Genomic DNA, 15033 nt, shown 5'->3' with positions numbered 1-15033 from the left:
GAAGAAATTGAAAGGACAGTCTCACCTTCCTTGAATAGGGGATGTTCACTGAGATCAAGATTTCTTCAGGCTTAAGATCGGCACTTGGGCACTTTCTGAGAAACTGCTCATTTAAAGGAATCTGTCGTTTTCCTCCTGTGGAAAGAAATGACACTTTCCCTGGCATCTGTTCTTTATTAAACAATCAAATTCCCCAAATTTGGGAAATAATTCTACCAAATACCACAGGAAACTGATCAGGAAAAGAAGTGCTCTTCCTATGTTTAAAAAATCTTTCACCATGTAATGGTGTCTTGCAGTGCTTCATCCTATCTAGGGCCCATCTTTTTTATTTTTTGCCTTTTTTGCTTGATTATAAGTAAAAGTATCTAGGTGAGTAGCCCAGAGGTCAGGCAGAGAAGGACCTTAGGAGTCACTTCCTGAACAGTACGAATCATTTTGAGATTTGTGAGAAGAAAAAAGATATTAATACCTCTTTTGATATTCTAATCAAGTCATTCAACAAACATTTATTGTATATAATCAAGAATTCTACTCAGTACAATAGTGAATAAATTGCCTTTAGTGAATTTTTTCACTAGTGAGATGTAGTTTTAATTGTTTCTATCTTTTCTCAGCACCTAAAGAATTTCTGTTCTTTAATCAATATATTGGAGGGAGAAACTATTTAAAGCTATAATGAAATAGGACTTTGGGATAAAAACTAAGAAACTTTTGATGTTTATATTTATATCACAAAACCTAATTCTCCATAAATGTTTTTTAAAGGATGTTACTTAAATTGATAACTGAATTTTAGAAATTTATTTTTTATTGGTGGAAAATTTTGTTTTGGTTTCTGCCGTACAACAACACGAACCAGCCATAATTAAATACATACCCCCTTCCTCCTTAGCCTCCCTCCCTTCCCCAAATCCTACCCCTCTAGGTCATCACAGAGCACCAAGCTGGTCTCCTTGTGTTATTTAGCAACTTCCCACTAACTATTTTACACATGATAGTATATATATGTCCACTGACAGATGAATGGATAAAGAAGTTGTGGTACATCTATATAATGGAATATTACTCGGCCATAAAAAGGAACGCACTTGAATCAACTGTAGTGAGGTAGATGAACCTAGAGCCTCTTATACAGAGTGAAGTAAGTCAGAAAGAGAAAAACAAATATCATCTATTAATGCATTTATGTGGAATTGAGAAAAATGGGCTGATGAACCAGTACAGAATGTACATCTTCTTCATTAAGATAATTTTGTGGTAGAGATGATATGAAGAGTTGGCATTTAATGATGCAGGTAAGAGAAAGTTAGTACAGATTTTTAAATAAAAAATACAGATTTATAGAGGACCAATTGAATCTTTCTAATAATTGTTGACTAAATTGAAATAAAAGAAATAAATGAAAAAAATCTTAGACTTAGTTTCAAAAAACAAAACTCAAAAAAGTATAGGATGAAGCTCAATCACTGTTCAATAGAAAAAGACTTGCAGGCTTTCATCCATGACAGCTCAAGTATGAGCCTAGAGTTCTCTTCACTCTTCAGATCACAGCAGGACACTAACCAACACTGGTCAGGAGACCAGCATGGGAAAATATCCACCAGAAGTCTTCAAAAGGAAGGAGATGAAGACGTTAGGTGCATGTACAATTAGGACCAGACTGACCAACTTTCCAAGCATCCAGAAAAGGAGACGGAAATATTAATTTTAAAAAGAGGGTAATTGTCAAAACTGGACTTCCTATAACCCTGGAGAGGCAAAAGGGGAGGAAGAACAGGATTTAATAATCCCCAGGAAGGAAGTGTCACTTACCTTTTGATAGCAGGTTGAGGGTACAGTTGCCCACAGCCAGGAGGGGGTTCAGATCTGAATCTGGATGCCTGCTCACTATGTGGCCCCCTAAAGACTTTTTAAAATAATGGGTTATTTTTACTCCAGTTGTGAAATTATAAAGACACAAGTGGTAAAATAAGAATCAAGCTTGTTACAAGAATCAAAGCTTTGGAAAACTATTCTTTTTGTCTGTTCTCAAAGAATGAAAATGTTACGATTTGATAGGAATGGTCATTCAAGGGACACACACTAGCTATTACTGTCATCAAATACATACAGCCATATTCCTGATCTGGGGCCCAGCCAGAGTTTCCAAATGTTTCAGGAGAGCATGGTACATCTGTGTCTTCTCCTCGGGGAGCTTCCGGGTCACATCAGCCAGGATGTCCTTCACCTGAGCCAGGCTGACAGCGGCACCTAAGGTCAGCCCTGAAATGAAATCATTTGCAGAGAACACAATGTGATCACTGCTGACCTGGAAATGTCCATTAGATTTTAGACTGCAGATATGGGATCTTTATGCTGGATACATGTTGCCCTGCTTACTGGTGGTCATGGTGGTCATGGCAGGGATAGTGGTTGGTAATGGAGATGGGCTTCCCAAGTGGTGCAGTGGTAAAGAATCCATCTGCCAATGCAGGAGATGCAAGAGATGCTAGTTTGATCCCTGGATTGGGAAGATCCCTTGGAGGAGGAAACGGCAACCTACTCCAGTATTCTTGCCCCAAAAATCCCATGGATAGAGGAGCCTGGGTGGGCTACAGTCCGATGGGTTGCAAACATTTGGATACCACTGATCCACTGAACACACACAAAGGAGGAGTTAACAGTGGTTGTAATGGTGGTGGTGAAGGAGGTGATGCTGTTGGTGACAGAGTGGGGGTGATACTGGTGGAGGTGATGGAGGCTAAATTTTTTGAATACTCACTGTGTCAAGCACTATGCTGAATATTTCACAGAATCTTCTTGAATTCTAACAAAGCTTTGAAATAGTAATAGCCCCATACAAACTGAGGTTCAGTTAAGTATCTTGACTAAGGTCTTTCAGTTAATATATGACATAGTCAGGAACTGGACTCCAGAGCCAGACTTCAAACTCACATTTCATTGCCTCTTATCACTGTCATTACATCAGTTTCCTTTATTGAAATGGAAAAGCCAGTTTAGAAGCTGCATAATACATAAATTTGCTTTGGTTATCTCCTGTGCTTCTGGAGAGCAAAGACTCTCATCTTTATTGTTTATCCAGCACTTAGCATTGTACCCTTCACTGAATAATTGTTACATCTCCCTGAATGGCAGACATGAAAGTTCTTCAGTGAAAATCTGACTATTCAGACAGGATCTCCTCTAATCATAGAGGATTCTTCCCTGAGCCTTCTCCAGAATGTGATCACCTTACAAGGGAATCTCTCTGTATATTATAATTATGAATGATTTCTTCTGCATGTCTACTGAGCAAAGCAAATAAACTGATTAATGCATTTTAACTAAGAAAGTAGGGACCCTGAGGACTCACCATTATCTGTATAGTTTACAACATTCAGCTCTTCAATTCTATCAGGAGAAATTATAACTGGGTGAAAGATGCCTTTAAATTTCATGTCAGGGCCTGAGGATTAGAAAAAAAAAATAAGCAAATGAGGATGAAGGGGGGGGCTAACTGCCTTTTAATTTTTGAAATTGTGATTAAAACTGATGTCTTTAGAACATATAAAGATGACATATCTTTCTATAGCTCTGTTCATTGCTAAATCACACACACAGAGAAATGACAGACAGATTTTCACTAAACTTGTGGAGCTCTCTGGGCTTGTCGGTGTTAAAACTTGGCTGACACATCTGAGACCTTTTGGGGCATATTCAGAATTCTCCTTGGGAAGACTTCTGGAGATTCCTTCAAGAAGCAGGTAGTCAAACTGAGTTTACAATGGACACAACAGAAAGACCCTGTCACAGCAATTTAAAAAAACCTACTATATCCATTGAGACACCACTAAGAGAGGAAACAGAGTAATTGCGAATCCCAGCCCCAGATCAGACTCCACATGGAAACACAGCTTCTGCTGACTAGTTACAGAGCAGGACTCGGGGGTTCAACTCTGTGCACTGCTCCGGTTACAGTGACAGGAATTTACTTACGTAACGGAAGCTGTGAAAGTCTGTTGAGCAATCCTCAAGGGAAGTCAAGCATAGATGATTTAAAATGTTATTTCAGACTGCTTTTCCCAAGAACATGCATATATGAGGTTTTGCTCCCTGAAGCCCTTTTCCTCCGTTTTCTTTTAAGAAGTCCCTGGTTTCTACATACCCACAGAGGTGTTCCCCATGACAACAGGGGCCTGGGGATACTTGACTTTGGCTTCTAGAAGTTCCTTCAGGGTCACTGGGGAAATCCACATCATTCTATCACTACTGAAAATCCTGGTCTTTTGCGTTTTTTTCTCAGCCATTGTCTATTGAAAAAGCAATAAAGATTCAAGATCATCTCATGGTAACATTTCCACCTGCTTCTACTGTCTTTATAGGAACAAGGAAAGGAAAGAGAGATCTCTTTAAAAGCATAAAATAACAGTGACCTAAAAGTAGTGTTTACTAGGAATCAGAGTATGGGACAAAAATGTGACAATATTTTACTTCTTCTGGAGACTATATCTCCTGTTGGTGCTTTTATATCTTAGAATCTATTTCAATGTTTAAAAATACTTTGCATATTTAATTTCATCAAAACACTTGATGGAAGAGCAAAACTCAGCAAAACTGAAAGTAGAAAACATGTCTAAACCTCCAGATGCTGTGATGTCGTTTCAGGACATTTTGTAATAGATACTATCTGCTGATTATTACGGAGAAGGCAATGGCACCCCACTCCAGTACTCTTGCCTGGAAAATTCCATGGATGGAGGAGCCTGGTAGGCTGCAGTCCATGGGTTCGCTAAGGGTCAGACACGACTGAGAGACTTCACTTTCACTTTTCACTTTCATGCATTGGAGAAGGAAATGGCAACCCACTCCAGTGTTCTTGCCTGGAGAATCCCAGGGACGGGGGAGCCTGGTGGGCTGCCGTCTGTGGGGTCGCACAGAGTCGGACACGACTGAAGTGACTTAGCAGCAGCTGATTATTACATTCAACTGTTCCTCCCTCGGTCCTACACTCTTTAGACTGGACTGAGAATGGCACATGGATATTACCTACTTGCCAATCAACTTTCAAGAGGATCTATAGCAAATATCCCTCTTCACATTTCACCATGAATTCCTCTGGCATGAGTTCAACTTTGCCTTACTTACCATTAGCTCAGGAGGAAATATCAGCTCTTGAGTTGGATCCAGTGGCAGAAACTCCTCTTCTGAGAAGAGTTTCAGACTTGTCTTTTAAAGAGAAAGTACCAGAAGTTATTGTCATCAGGCAGTTCTCCCTACTTTACATCCTTTGTGGAATGAGGTCAGATGAAGACAGACACAGAACAGACAGACAGAAAAGCCCGCTGACCAGCCATGGTACCTGGGCTCTAAGCCAAGGGCTCTCACACAGACCAGGTTGCTAGTGACTGAGTGCAGCTGCCAGGGGGACCCCAGCCCTGCACATGCTCCTTGGGGTCGGAGGGAAGCAGAGGAGGCAGCAGGCGAGACACAACTGAGAACCAGAAGCTTCCCCTGAGCATCCTGCCACCTCTCTTACCACTTCCTGCCCTTCCATTTCCCCTAACATCTCCACTAGAGAAGAGACTTGAAGCACATTTGTTTTTTAAACTGAGAGACACTAAGAGATCAATGTGTTTTCCCTCCTAACGTGTGGAGTGAGGGAAGATGTTAGGATAGATATTTTTTTTTTTTGATAGAGATGGAGTGAGAATGGGGGAGAGGACGTGCTGACACACCTCAAAAACTTGCACAGCCATTTTTCTTCCTAAAAGTAACTTGGTCTCTACTCATGTCCTGGGAAAATCTTAAAAACAATTTAGGTTTCACTGACCTCATTTCCTTCCTCAAATTCTGGTAATTCATTTATTCCTTGATCCAAACAGCAAACCCCATTTTCTTTACTTTGACAGCAGCCAGAAGTCTAGTGGGTGAAAAAAACAAATAACCAAGAATTTATTGCTGATTCTACCAAATATTTTTTCAGCTTTATTGAGCTATAATTAACAAATAAAATTGTACATATTTAAAGTGTACAGTGTGACTATTTGACATTACATTATATGTATACTTTGTTAAATGATGATCACAACCAGGTTAATTAACACATCCATCACCTCACATAGCTAAAATTTGTGTGGGTATGTGTCTATTTTCTTCACAACTTTCAGGTATACAGCACAGTATTATTACTATAGCCACCATGCTGTAAAGATCTTATAACAAAATCTGGCACATAACAACAATGGTTGATTTAATATTTTATTAACAAATAATTTATTATTAATAATTTATCAATAACTTGGTATTAATAATTTATCTGTTGGTAAAATATTTTATTAATAATAACAAGTATTATTATTATCACTCTGTTCTTATGATGCACTATTTCATCATTTAAATTCCAAAAGCTCATCTTACGTCCCTCATTTCAATGTTGTTTATTCATCTGTTCATTCAACAAGCATTGATTGAGTGCCTACTCAACTGACACACTGGTGAAGCACCAAGCAGACCACCTTCTGGCGAAAAGACGAAAGAGTAAATGGGCAATTACACCACCATATGACCAAGGCTGCTGTAGGGGTGTGCTCAGAGGGCTACAGGAGCACCAGGATGGGGTACCTGATCCAGACAAACAGGACAGGAAAGATCCCTCAGAACAATGACCCACAGCCAATGTCAAACTGCTCAGGTGCTTATCGTGTGGTTACCAGGGCAAGCTCAATGAACCAGGGTAGGTGCCCTGCCCAAGATCAAGTAACAAACAGCAATTACGGACCTTGAGATAAGAAGTCTTCCTGCATTAGTAACAATGGGCTATTCTTCTAATCACATCTGCTACCCCCTACAATTTCATTTCACCGGGGGAAAAAATATACTCAATGATGTGCTCCTTTCTACTTACTTTACAGAAAGTCTTGCATGCATTGATTATGGGCCTGTATCCAGTGCAACGACACAGGTTACCTGAAGGGGAAAAACCCGGCATTGTTAATCAAGGAATCTAGAGACAGGCACAGTTGGCCAAGTGAGTGATGGAAATAAGGACCCCACCCAAGAAAGAAGTGCTGTTTGACATTTCAGTCCACCAAATCCACAAAGTCAAATTTTTTCTTTTTATCAACAACTTGGGATATTTGGGATATTTGGCTGATAGTCTTGAGGCAGAGTCTAACAATTCAGCTATTTGTATTTTCTCTCTGCAAACAGTTATTATATCCTCTGCTTGTGACAGCTGTTTAAAGAACACAGTGATTTCAAGCCAAAAACTCTTGGTCTACAGCAATATTTGGGAGTTAATTTTCACAACCCAAATGGACATCAACAGATAATTATATTAAGAAGATGTGGTGTTAAAAAGAAGATGTGGGGTGTGTGTGTGTGTGTGTGGGTGGGTGGGTGGGTGGTGGAATATTACTGAGTCATAAAAAAGAATGAAATACTGCCATTTGTAGCAATATGGATGCACCTAGAGAAAAATATGCTTAGTGAAATAAGTCAAAGACAAATACTATACAATATAACTTATGTGTGGAATAATAGAAAATAATACAAAGGAATGTATATACAAAACAGAGACAGACTCATCGACATAGAAAAAAAAAACTTGTGATTATAATAGGGAGAGGGAAGTGGGAGGGATAAATTACAAGTATGGGATTAACAAAGACAAACAACAGTATATAAAACACATAAGCAATAAAGACTTACAGTATAACATAAGGAATTTTATCTATTTTCTTATAATAACCTATGATAGAATATAGTCTGCAAAAATACTCAATCACCATGCTGTACACCTGAAACTAACACAATACTGTAAATCTACTATACTTCAGTTAAAAATTTTGGTTTTCAATATCAGTAAAAGACAATGAAAAAAGCTAAAATTTTTATATTTAAAAATAAAAGAGACAGCTAAGCTGCAGTTGCTAGAAAGGTCAAAGGTATTATATAGAAGCAAAGGCAATTTTTAAGCTTTAGAAGCAATGGGTACACAATTTATTTACAATAAATCATTAGGCCAGCATTTCTCTACAGTGGTCCATTTCCCATGTGCTCCTCCAACCCCTAAATCTGGCATCCATTCAAAAAACAAAGCCACTGAAGCAACCTCTCTGGGGTTGGATCCCAGGAATCTTCATTCTTAACAAATTCCCATGTAAGTCTCAAGCGCCCTAAAAGTTGAGAACCTCTTGTCACTTGTTTACATCATAAATGGCCATGAGATCAAATGCATAATAAGACCTAAGGGAAATAAGGCCAAAGACAGTCTGTGTCTTATGCACCATCTCCCCTTTTTACTTCTGTTTAGTCCTGTCTTCCCTGGAACACTTCATCAGAGGAATTGAGCACATGAGCTTTAGGCCCATGTAATACATCAGAGAAATAAAGTCCCTGGGAGACAGGAGACAAATAGCCATGGAGGATATCATCTGAAATAGCATTTGGAAGGCTCTTATTCTTTAGAATTGTTCAGCCAGTTCAGTTGCTCAGTCATGTCTGACTCTTTGTGACCCCATGGACTGCAGTATGCCAGGCCTCCCTGAATTGTTCAGAATCTTGATAATGAAGACTCCTCCAAGACCCAGCACCAGCTCCACACACACGTGCTGAGTTCCTGAATTTGATAAACTAGCTCCAAATAAAGGCAGTTCTTTGAAATAAGTATCACCAGAAGATGTCAGTCTCTTTGATTTCATGTTGCATTCATCAGGAGCCCTCTGATAATACCGTCCTGAGAGCACCCACCTCAGTAGGAGAGAACTGGAGACAACTGAATCCCTTGGAGGGTAAATGAATAAACTGGTGTTGAAATTATTATTAAAATAAGCAAACAATAAACAAGGAGGAGACACTTATAGATTAAGAAAGACTTGAGAAATGTGTCAGCCAAGTGCAGTATGTGGGTCTTGTCTGAAACCTGATTTGAACAAACTAACTCCTCCACTTATTGGTGGTATAATTTTTAGTAAATTACTCTCTCTAAACCTCAATTTCTCCATCTATGAAATAGGAGATAATAATAGTGCCTACCTTATAAAGTTATCATAAAGAGTAAATGCAGTTCTGTTTATACAGCATTTAATGCAGTGTGTGGCACTTGGCAAGTGTTTAACAGCTATTATCAGCATCATCATTTAGAAACTAGAAATTAAAGCACACACACATATAACCTACCACCAAGAGCATCATTTAGCTGACTCAGGGTGGGCTCCGGATGGTTCCTGAGCAGCGTGTACATGGACATCACCATCCCAGGTGTGCAGAAGCCACATTGTGTGCCATGACACTTGGCAATCCTCTCCTGCAAGCATAGAAACATTAAAATGTAGAATCTTGGGCCCGATCCCGGACCTACTGAATCAGAACCTGCATTCAAACAAGATCCCTGGGTGGTTCACAGGCACATTAAAGTTGGAGAAGAGGCCCCAGAAAATCCTTCTCAGCCTTGGTATCTCTCCTTTTCCTGGACTCGGGTAGCCATGATGACTGATCCTCACCAGCTTTTTGAGCTTCATTCAAAAGTTCTCAGCCTTCAGAATTGCAGGGGAGAGCATTAAAATCTCCAGGGTCCAAGCAGCACCTCAAACCATCTGACAGAATCTCTGGGGGTGGGTCAACGACGCATATTTTTAAAAGATTCCTGAGTATTTCAACCTGTAGTCCAGAATGGGGATTTCTGAGATAAAAGAAGTCCTTCAGATAAATGAACTGAATTATCTTCAAGTTGAAAAAACTTTAAGGATTTCCTGAGTGCCTTTATCTGCCCAGTAAAGCCCTAACTGGAGAAGGGAATGGCAACCCACTCCAGTATTCTTGCTGGGATAATCCCATGGACAGAGAAGCCTGGCGGGCTACAGTCCATGGGGTTGCAAAGAGTCGGACACGACCGAGCGACTGAGCATATAGCCCTAATGCTTTAGCATGCAGGAATTTGTTTACAAAGTGCCATCATTAATCCAAACAACAATCAAGAAGGAAAGATTGCTTTTCTTTTCTTTCCTTTGATTGAAAAATCAATCAAAAGGTTGATTTTTCTTCCAAATCTCCGTGCCTCCCACCCCAGCCTGTTCTCTTTCGAGTCTAACTTCAATGGTTCAAGCCCATTTTGGAAGCCGTTGTCTGGTTACCTTGCTGCCAGGAACTGGGCAGCAGGTACTAAATGACAGGGTGTTTTCATGCCTCCAAACAGCCACGTCTCACAAGCATATTCAGGCAGAATCTGCTCCCTCTAGGTAACAAGGTTTCATTCGAAGCCAAGTAAACGGAAGCCAAGATTGCCTGAAGAATATGAAGCTTGCCCATTTTCTGCACTGTGCCTATCTTTCCCCTCTCCTGTCCTCGTAAGTGGTACTCATTATCTTAGACAAAAACAAGTTGCAACAGCATATAAATAATTGAAAGGTTCAGGAATCCGAGGTGTCCTTTCACTTTCTGGGCAGCATATAAATAATTGAAAGAGTCAGGAATCTGATGTGTCCTTTCACTTCAGGCAAAGTTCTAATAAGGAGCCTCCTTAGGAGAAAAGCCTTATAATTCACTGACAGCTACCATTACATAGCTTCCAAATAAGCCCTAAATTCAACAAACCTTTTTGGTAGCTGAGATTTTCATTCAATTTTAAAATCATGTTACACTTCCCTTTATAGAAAAAAAATAACAAGATTTTATCCCCCAATGCATAGATGGCTCTCTTTTCTATATGAGTTTGGAAGATATAAAATGGACAGGTCTCATTTAATTAGAATATAGAAAACAACCCAGTGATGTCAAGTTTTTTTTTTTTCTTTTTAGGAAAGAGTTGTCAGGTCTTAAAAAGTATTTTTCTAACAAGTCAGTCACACGTCCCAAGTTTCACTCCTGCCCCCCGCTTTGTGTCATCTGTGGACTCTGACGAGGCAGCAGGGCCCACTGCTCTACTGTGTTAATTTCAGGAACTCATCATGTGAATAATGATTTTCGAAGCACAGAAACCCTATGAAGAAGAGGCCCTCTCTCACCTGAACAGGATGAATTCTGGTCTTGGTGCTTCCTATGCCTTCTACTGTGGTGACGGCAGCCCCATACAGAGAACAGATGGGCGTCAGACAGGCGTTGGCTGGATAATGTCTGCATATGAAAAAGAGAAGCACAAACTACACTGTATCTAGTGGGAAAGTAGCACCTCCAATATGGCAGGTTTTATAAGATATTCCACGTTTTGCGTAGACATTTTGTCCTTAGTTTATGGCCATTTTGCAGAAGACTCTGAGGGTCAGAATGAGTTGCTCAGGATTACAGCTGGAGTGTCAGATGGGATTCAAATTAGGCCTCCAATTCTAACTCCAGATTAGTTTCCACTAATTGTTTTTTTTTTCTCTTGAAGGAGGGGCTGACATTCGTTTCTCTAGTCACATGTGACAATCACTTGGAGCATATTCCATCTTCCAAGCAGACGCCAGGCCAGGGGTTGCTTGGGCAATAAAGTTAATTTGATATTTTGCCTCAGAAGAAGAAACAGGATGTGGAACACAGAACTCCTCAGTTCCACAAATCTACTGCTAGAAAATGTCTAACTCAAAATGACTCCTAAAATGTTCTCATTTTACCAAACAAAATTACAGATGGCCAACAAATATGTGAAACAAATGTTCAACCTCAATAACAATCAAGAGAGTTTCAAATTAAGCAATGAGAAACCATTTTTATCAAAGAAAATGACGAAGATTTTTAAAAATCGTAATGCGCTAAGAATGCAAAGGTTTGGGAAAATGGAATTCATAGACTGCTGAAAAGAATGTAAACTGATATAAATGTTCTGAGAGGAATCTTGCTGGAAGGCATAAAAATTTAAAGATGCACTCAGTGGAAAGAAATAGAGGAAAACAATAGAACGGGAAAGACTAGAGATTTCTTCAAGAAAATTAGAGATACCAATGGAACATTTCATGCAAACATGGGCTCAATAAAGGACAGAAATGGTAGGAACCTAACAGAAGCAGAAGATATTAAGAAGAGGTGACAAGAATACACAGAAGAACTGTACTAAAAAGATCTTCATGACCCAGATAAGCATGATGGTGTGATCACTCACCTAGAGCCAGACATTCTGGAATGTGAAGTCAAACGGGCCTTAGAAAGCATCACTACGAACAAAGCTAGTAGAGGTGACAGAATTCCAGTTGAGCTATTTCAAATCCTGAAAGATGATGCTGTGAAAGTGCTGCACTCAATATGCCAGCAAATATGGAAAACTCAGCAGGGGCCACAGGACTGGAAAAGGTCAGTTTTCATTCCAATCCCAAAGAAAGGCAATGCCAAAGAATGCTCAAACTACTGCACAATTGCACTCATCTCACACGCTAGTAAAGTAATGCTCAAAATTCTCCAACCCAGGCTTCAGCAATACATGAGCAGTGAACTTCCAGATGTTCAAGCTGGTTTTAGAAAAGGCAGAGGAACCAGAGACCAAATTGCCAACATCCTCTGGATCATCAAAAAAGCAAGAGCAGAAACATCTCTTTCTGCTTTATTGACTATGCCAAAGCCTTTGACTGTGTGGATCACAATAAACTGTGGAAAATTCTGAAAGAGATGGGAATACCAGACCATCTGACCTGCCTCTTGAGAAACCTGCATGCAGGTCAGGAAGCAACAGTTAGAATGGGACATGGAAAAACAGACTGGTTCCAAATAGGAAAAGGAGTACGTCAAGGCTGTATATTGTCACCCTGCTTATTTAACTCATATGCAGAGTACATCATGAGAAACGCTGGGCTGGAAGAAACACAAGCTGGAATCAAGATTGCTGGGAGAAATATCAATAACCTCAGATATGCAGATGACACCACCCTTATGGCAGAAAGTGAAGAAGAACTAAAGAGCCTCTTGATGAAAGTGAAAGAGGAGAGTGAAAAAGTTGGCTTAAAGCTCAACATTCAGAAAACAAAGATCATGGCATCCAGTCCCATCACTTCATGGGAAATAGATGGGGAAACAGTGGCAACAGTGGCTGACTTTTTTTTCTGGGCTCCAAAATCACTGCAGATGGTGATTGCAGCCATGAAATTAAAGATGCTTACTCCTTGGAAGGAAAGTTATAGCCAACCTAGACAGCATATATAAAAGCAGAGACATTACTTTGCCAACAAAAGTCCGTCTAGTGAAGGCTATGGTTTTTCCAGTGGTCATGTATGGATATGAGAGTTGGACGGTGAAGAAAGCTGAGTGCCGCAGAATTGATGCTTTTGAACTGTGGTGTTGGAGAAGACTCTTGAGAGTCCCTTGGACTGCAAGGAGATCCAATCAATCCATCCTAAAGGAGATCAATCCTTGGTGTTCATTGGAAGGTCTGATGTTGAAGCTGAAACTCCAATACTTTGTGAAACGTTGACTCAGTGGAAAAGACCCTAATGCTGGGTAGGATTGGGGGAAGGAAGAGAAGGGGACAACAGAGGATGAGATGGTTGGATGGCATCACCGACTCGATGGACATGGGTTTGGGTAGACTCCAGGAGTTGGCGATGGACAGGGAGGCCTGGCGTGCTGTGATTCATGGGGTCACAAAGAGTCAGACACGACTGAGCGACTGAACTGAACTGATGTAGAGTATATCTTCTCACTGAGGGACGATGGACAATACATATGTACTTGGGCAATACATACACACAGCACACACATGATGAGAAGAACCACGAATATATTAATAAGGGAGCAGGGAGCTGCAGAGGTGAAATGGGGCATGGGTATGGGGGAGGTGATCAGGGAGGGCTGAGAAAGTAACATTTTTTCTGGAACCTGAATGGTTTGATGCGCATCACTGCATTCCCAGTGTCTGCCACAGTTCCTGTCACATAGCAGGTACTCAAGGCATATTTACCAAAGGAAGGAAAAACAACAAAGTTGAAAGCTACAAAAATTCAACCATATGTAGACTTTGCAGCAAGGTACCTTATCTTCTTGGTAATGGGGTTATATCGTGATATCATCACTGTGCAGGCACCACAGCCTCCCCCTCCACAGCCATATTTAGTTCCTGTGAATCGGACTGGAAAAGCATAGTTAAAGATAATGTGTCTTCCATAATTTTCTTTGCAAAACAGCTCTGACCTTAGGAGACAACACCATCAAACATTCTTAAATGTGCAGTTAAGTTCAATACTTATTAATCAAATGATGTATGCTGGGAGCCAGCTCACGAGATCTCACCCATGACAGAGTCATGAGGAAGAGGACTGATCGAGCACGGCTTCTCAGGCCTCAGGGATTCTCGGGAGGCTGCCTCAGCCCTCACCTTAAAGGTGCTGTCTGTCTTTCTGATGTTGGCTATGATAAACCTCTTCTTATTTTCTGTGACTTAGTCAAAAGGCCTTTCCTGATTCTCTATCAAAATAGATCATTCTGAAACGTTAATCAACAAGGGCCTGAACGGTAACACCCTAATAAAATTATCTAAGGTATCGGATATACTAATCTAAATTCCTCTTACTAGCATATTGGTTTGTTTAATAAATATACCCGTGTCTTTGGAGCTAATGTGCATAACTGCTCCTTAACAATAAACAATACTGTGAGCTTCCACACATAAAGCCCCAGTGGGCACAGAGACCTTCGTAAGAAAAAAGGCTTATTAGAAAATATAAAAAATATTACTTTATAATACTGTTACTTGGTCTATATTTACTATGTTTTTATTCTTAACATATTTAGCCTATATAATGAAAATGTAATAGTTAGAGACTTGTATGAATAAAAGTTGAGCTTTAATACAAATAATAAGACAATTGTTAATTCAGCTGGTGATTTTGCTAAAAACTGACCCTTGTGCTACATTGTTTCAGCTTGCTGTACCATGACTTTATGGGACCACATTCTTTTCTGTTTCTCAAGGCGTAAGATAGATTACAGAAAACAGGTTTTACCTTGAAACTCTGAGTTTGTAAATTCTTTCTTTGTCATAATCTGCTGTGCCTGTATTCTTTAAAAAATGTAACTCTGGTACTTTCTGTGCCTGACAAAAAAGTGCTCTGGCTGATCAGCTCTTATCAATAAAGGAGTCATGGGATGTTA

The 15033-nt window shown here is 39.9% G+C and overlaps 1 protein-coding gene across 5 annotated transcripts in view; it reads right to left on the bottom strand.

The window, feature by feature from the left end:
• Nucleotides 1-15033, bottom strand: part of LOC145542615 (aldehyde oxidase 1-like) — a 73855-nt gene that overhangs the window by 48515 nt on the left and 10307 nt on the right. For 3 of the 5 annotated variants that reach the window (XM_081581790.1, XM_081581789.1, XM_081581793.1), the window contains exons 3-13: nt 13915-14011; nt 10986-11094; nt 9163-9289; nt 6887-6948; nt 5813-5902; nt 5128-5208; nt 4148-4292; nt 3356-3448; nt 2114-2265; nt 1816-1909; nt 26-135 (exon numbers count right to left, since the gene is read on the bottom strand). In XM_081581790.1, the coding sequence (XP_081437916.1) occupies nt 26-135; nt 1816-1909; nt 2114-2265; nt 3356-3448; nt 4148-4292; nt 5128-5208; nt 5813-5902; nt 6887-6948; nt 9163-9289; nt 10986-11094; nt 13915-14011 (1160 nt within the window). The remainder of the gene's footprint in view (nt 1-25; nt 136-1815; nt 1910-2113; nt 2266-3355; nt 3449-4147; nt 4293-5127; nt 5209-5812; nt 5903-6886; nt 6949-9162; nt 9290-10985; nt 11095-13914; nt 14012-15033) is intronic. The other 2 variants (XM_081581794.1, XM_081581795.1) reach the window with 2 other exon arrangements.

The sequence above is a fragment of the Giraffa tippelskirchi genome, chromosome 3 (genome assembly GCF_054371585.1).
Source record: "Giraffa tippelskirchi isolate mGirTip1 chromosome 3, T2T-mGirTip1v1.2.pri, whole genome shotgun sequence".
Lineage (NCBI taxonomy): Eukaryota > Metazoa > Chordata > Mammalia > Artiodactyla > Giraffidae > Giraffa > Giraffa tippelskirchi.
Note: the sequence above shows the minus strand (reverse complement) of the source record. Positions and strands in the feature narration are given on the sequence as shown.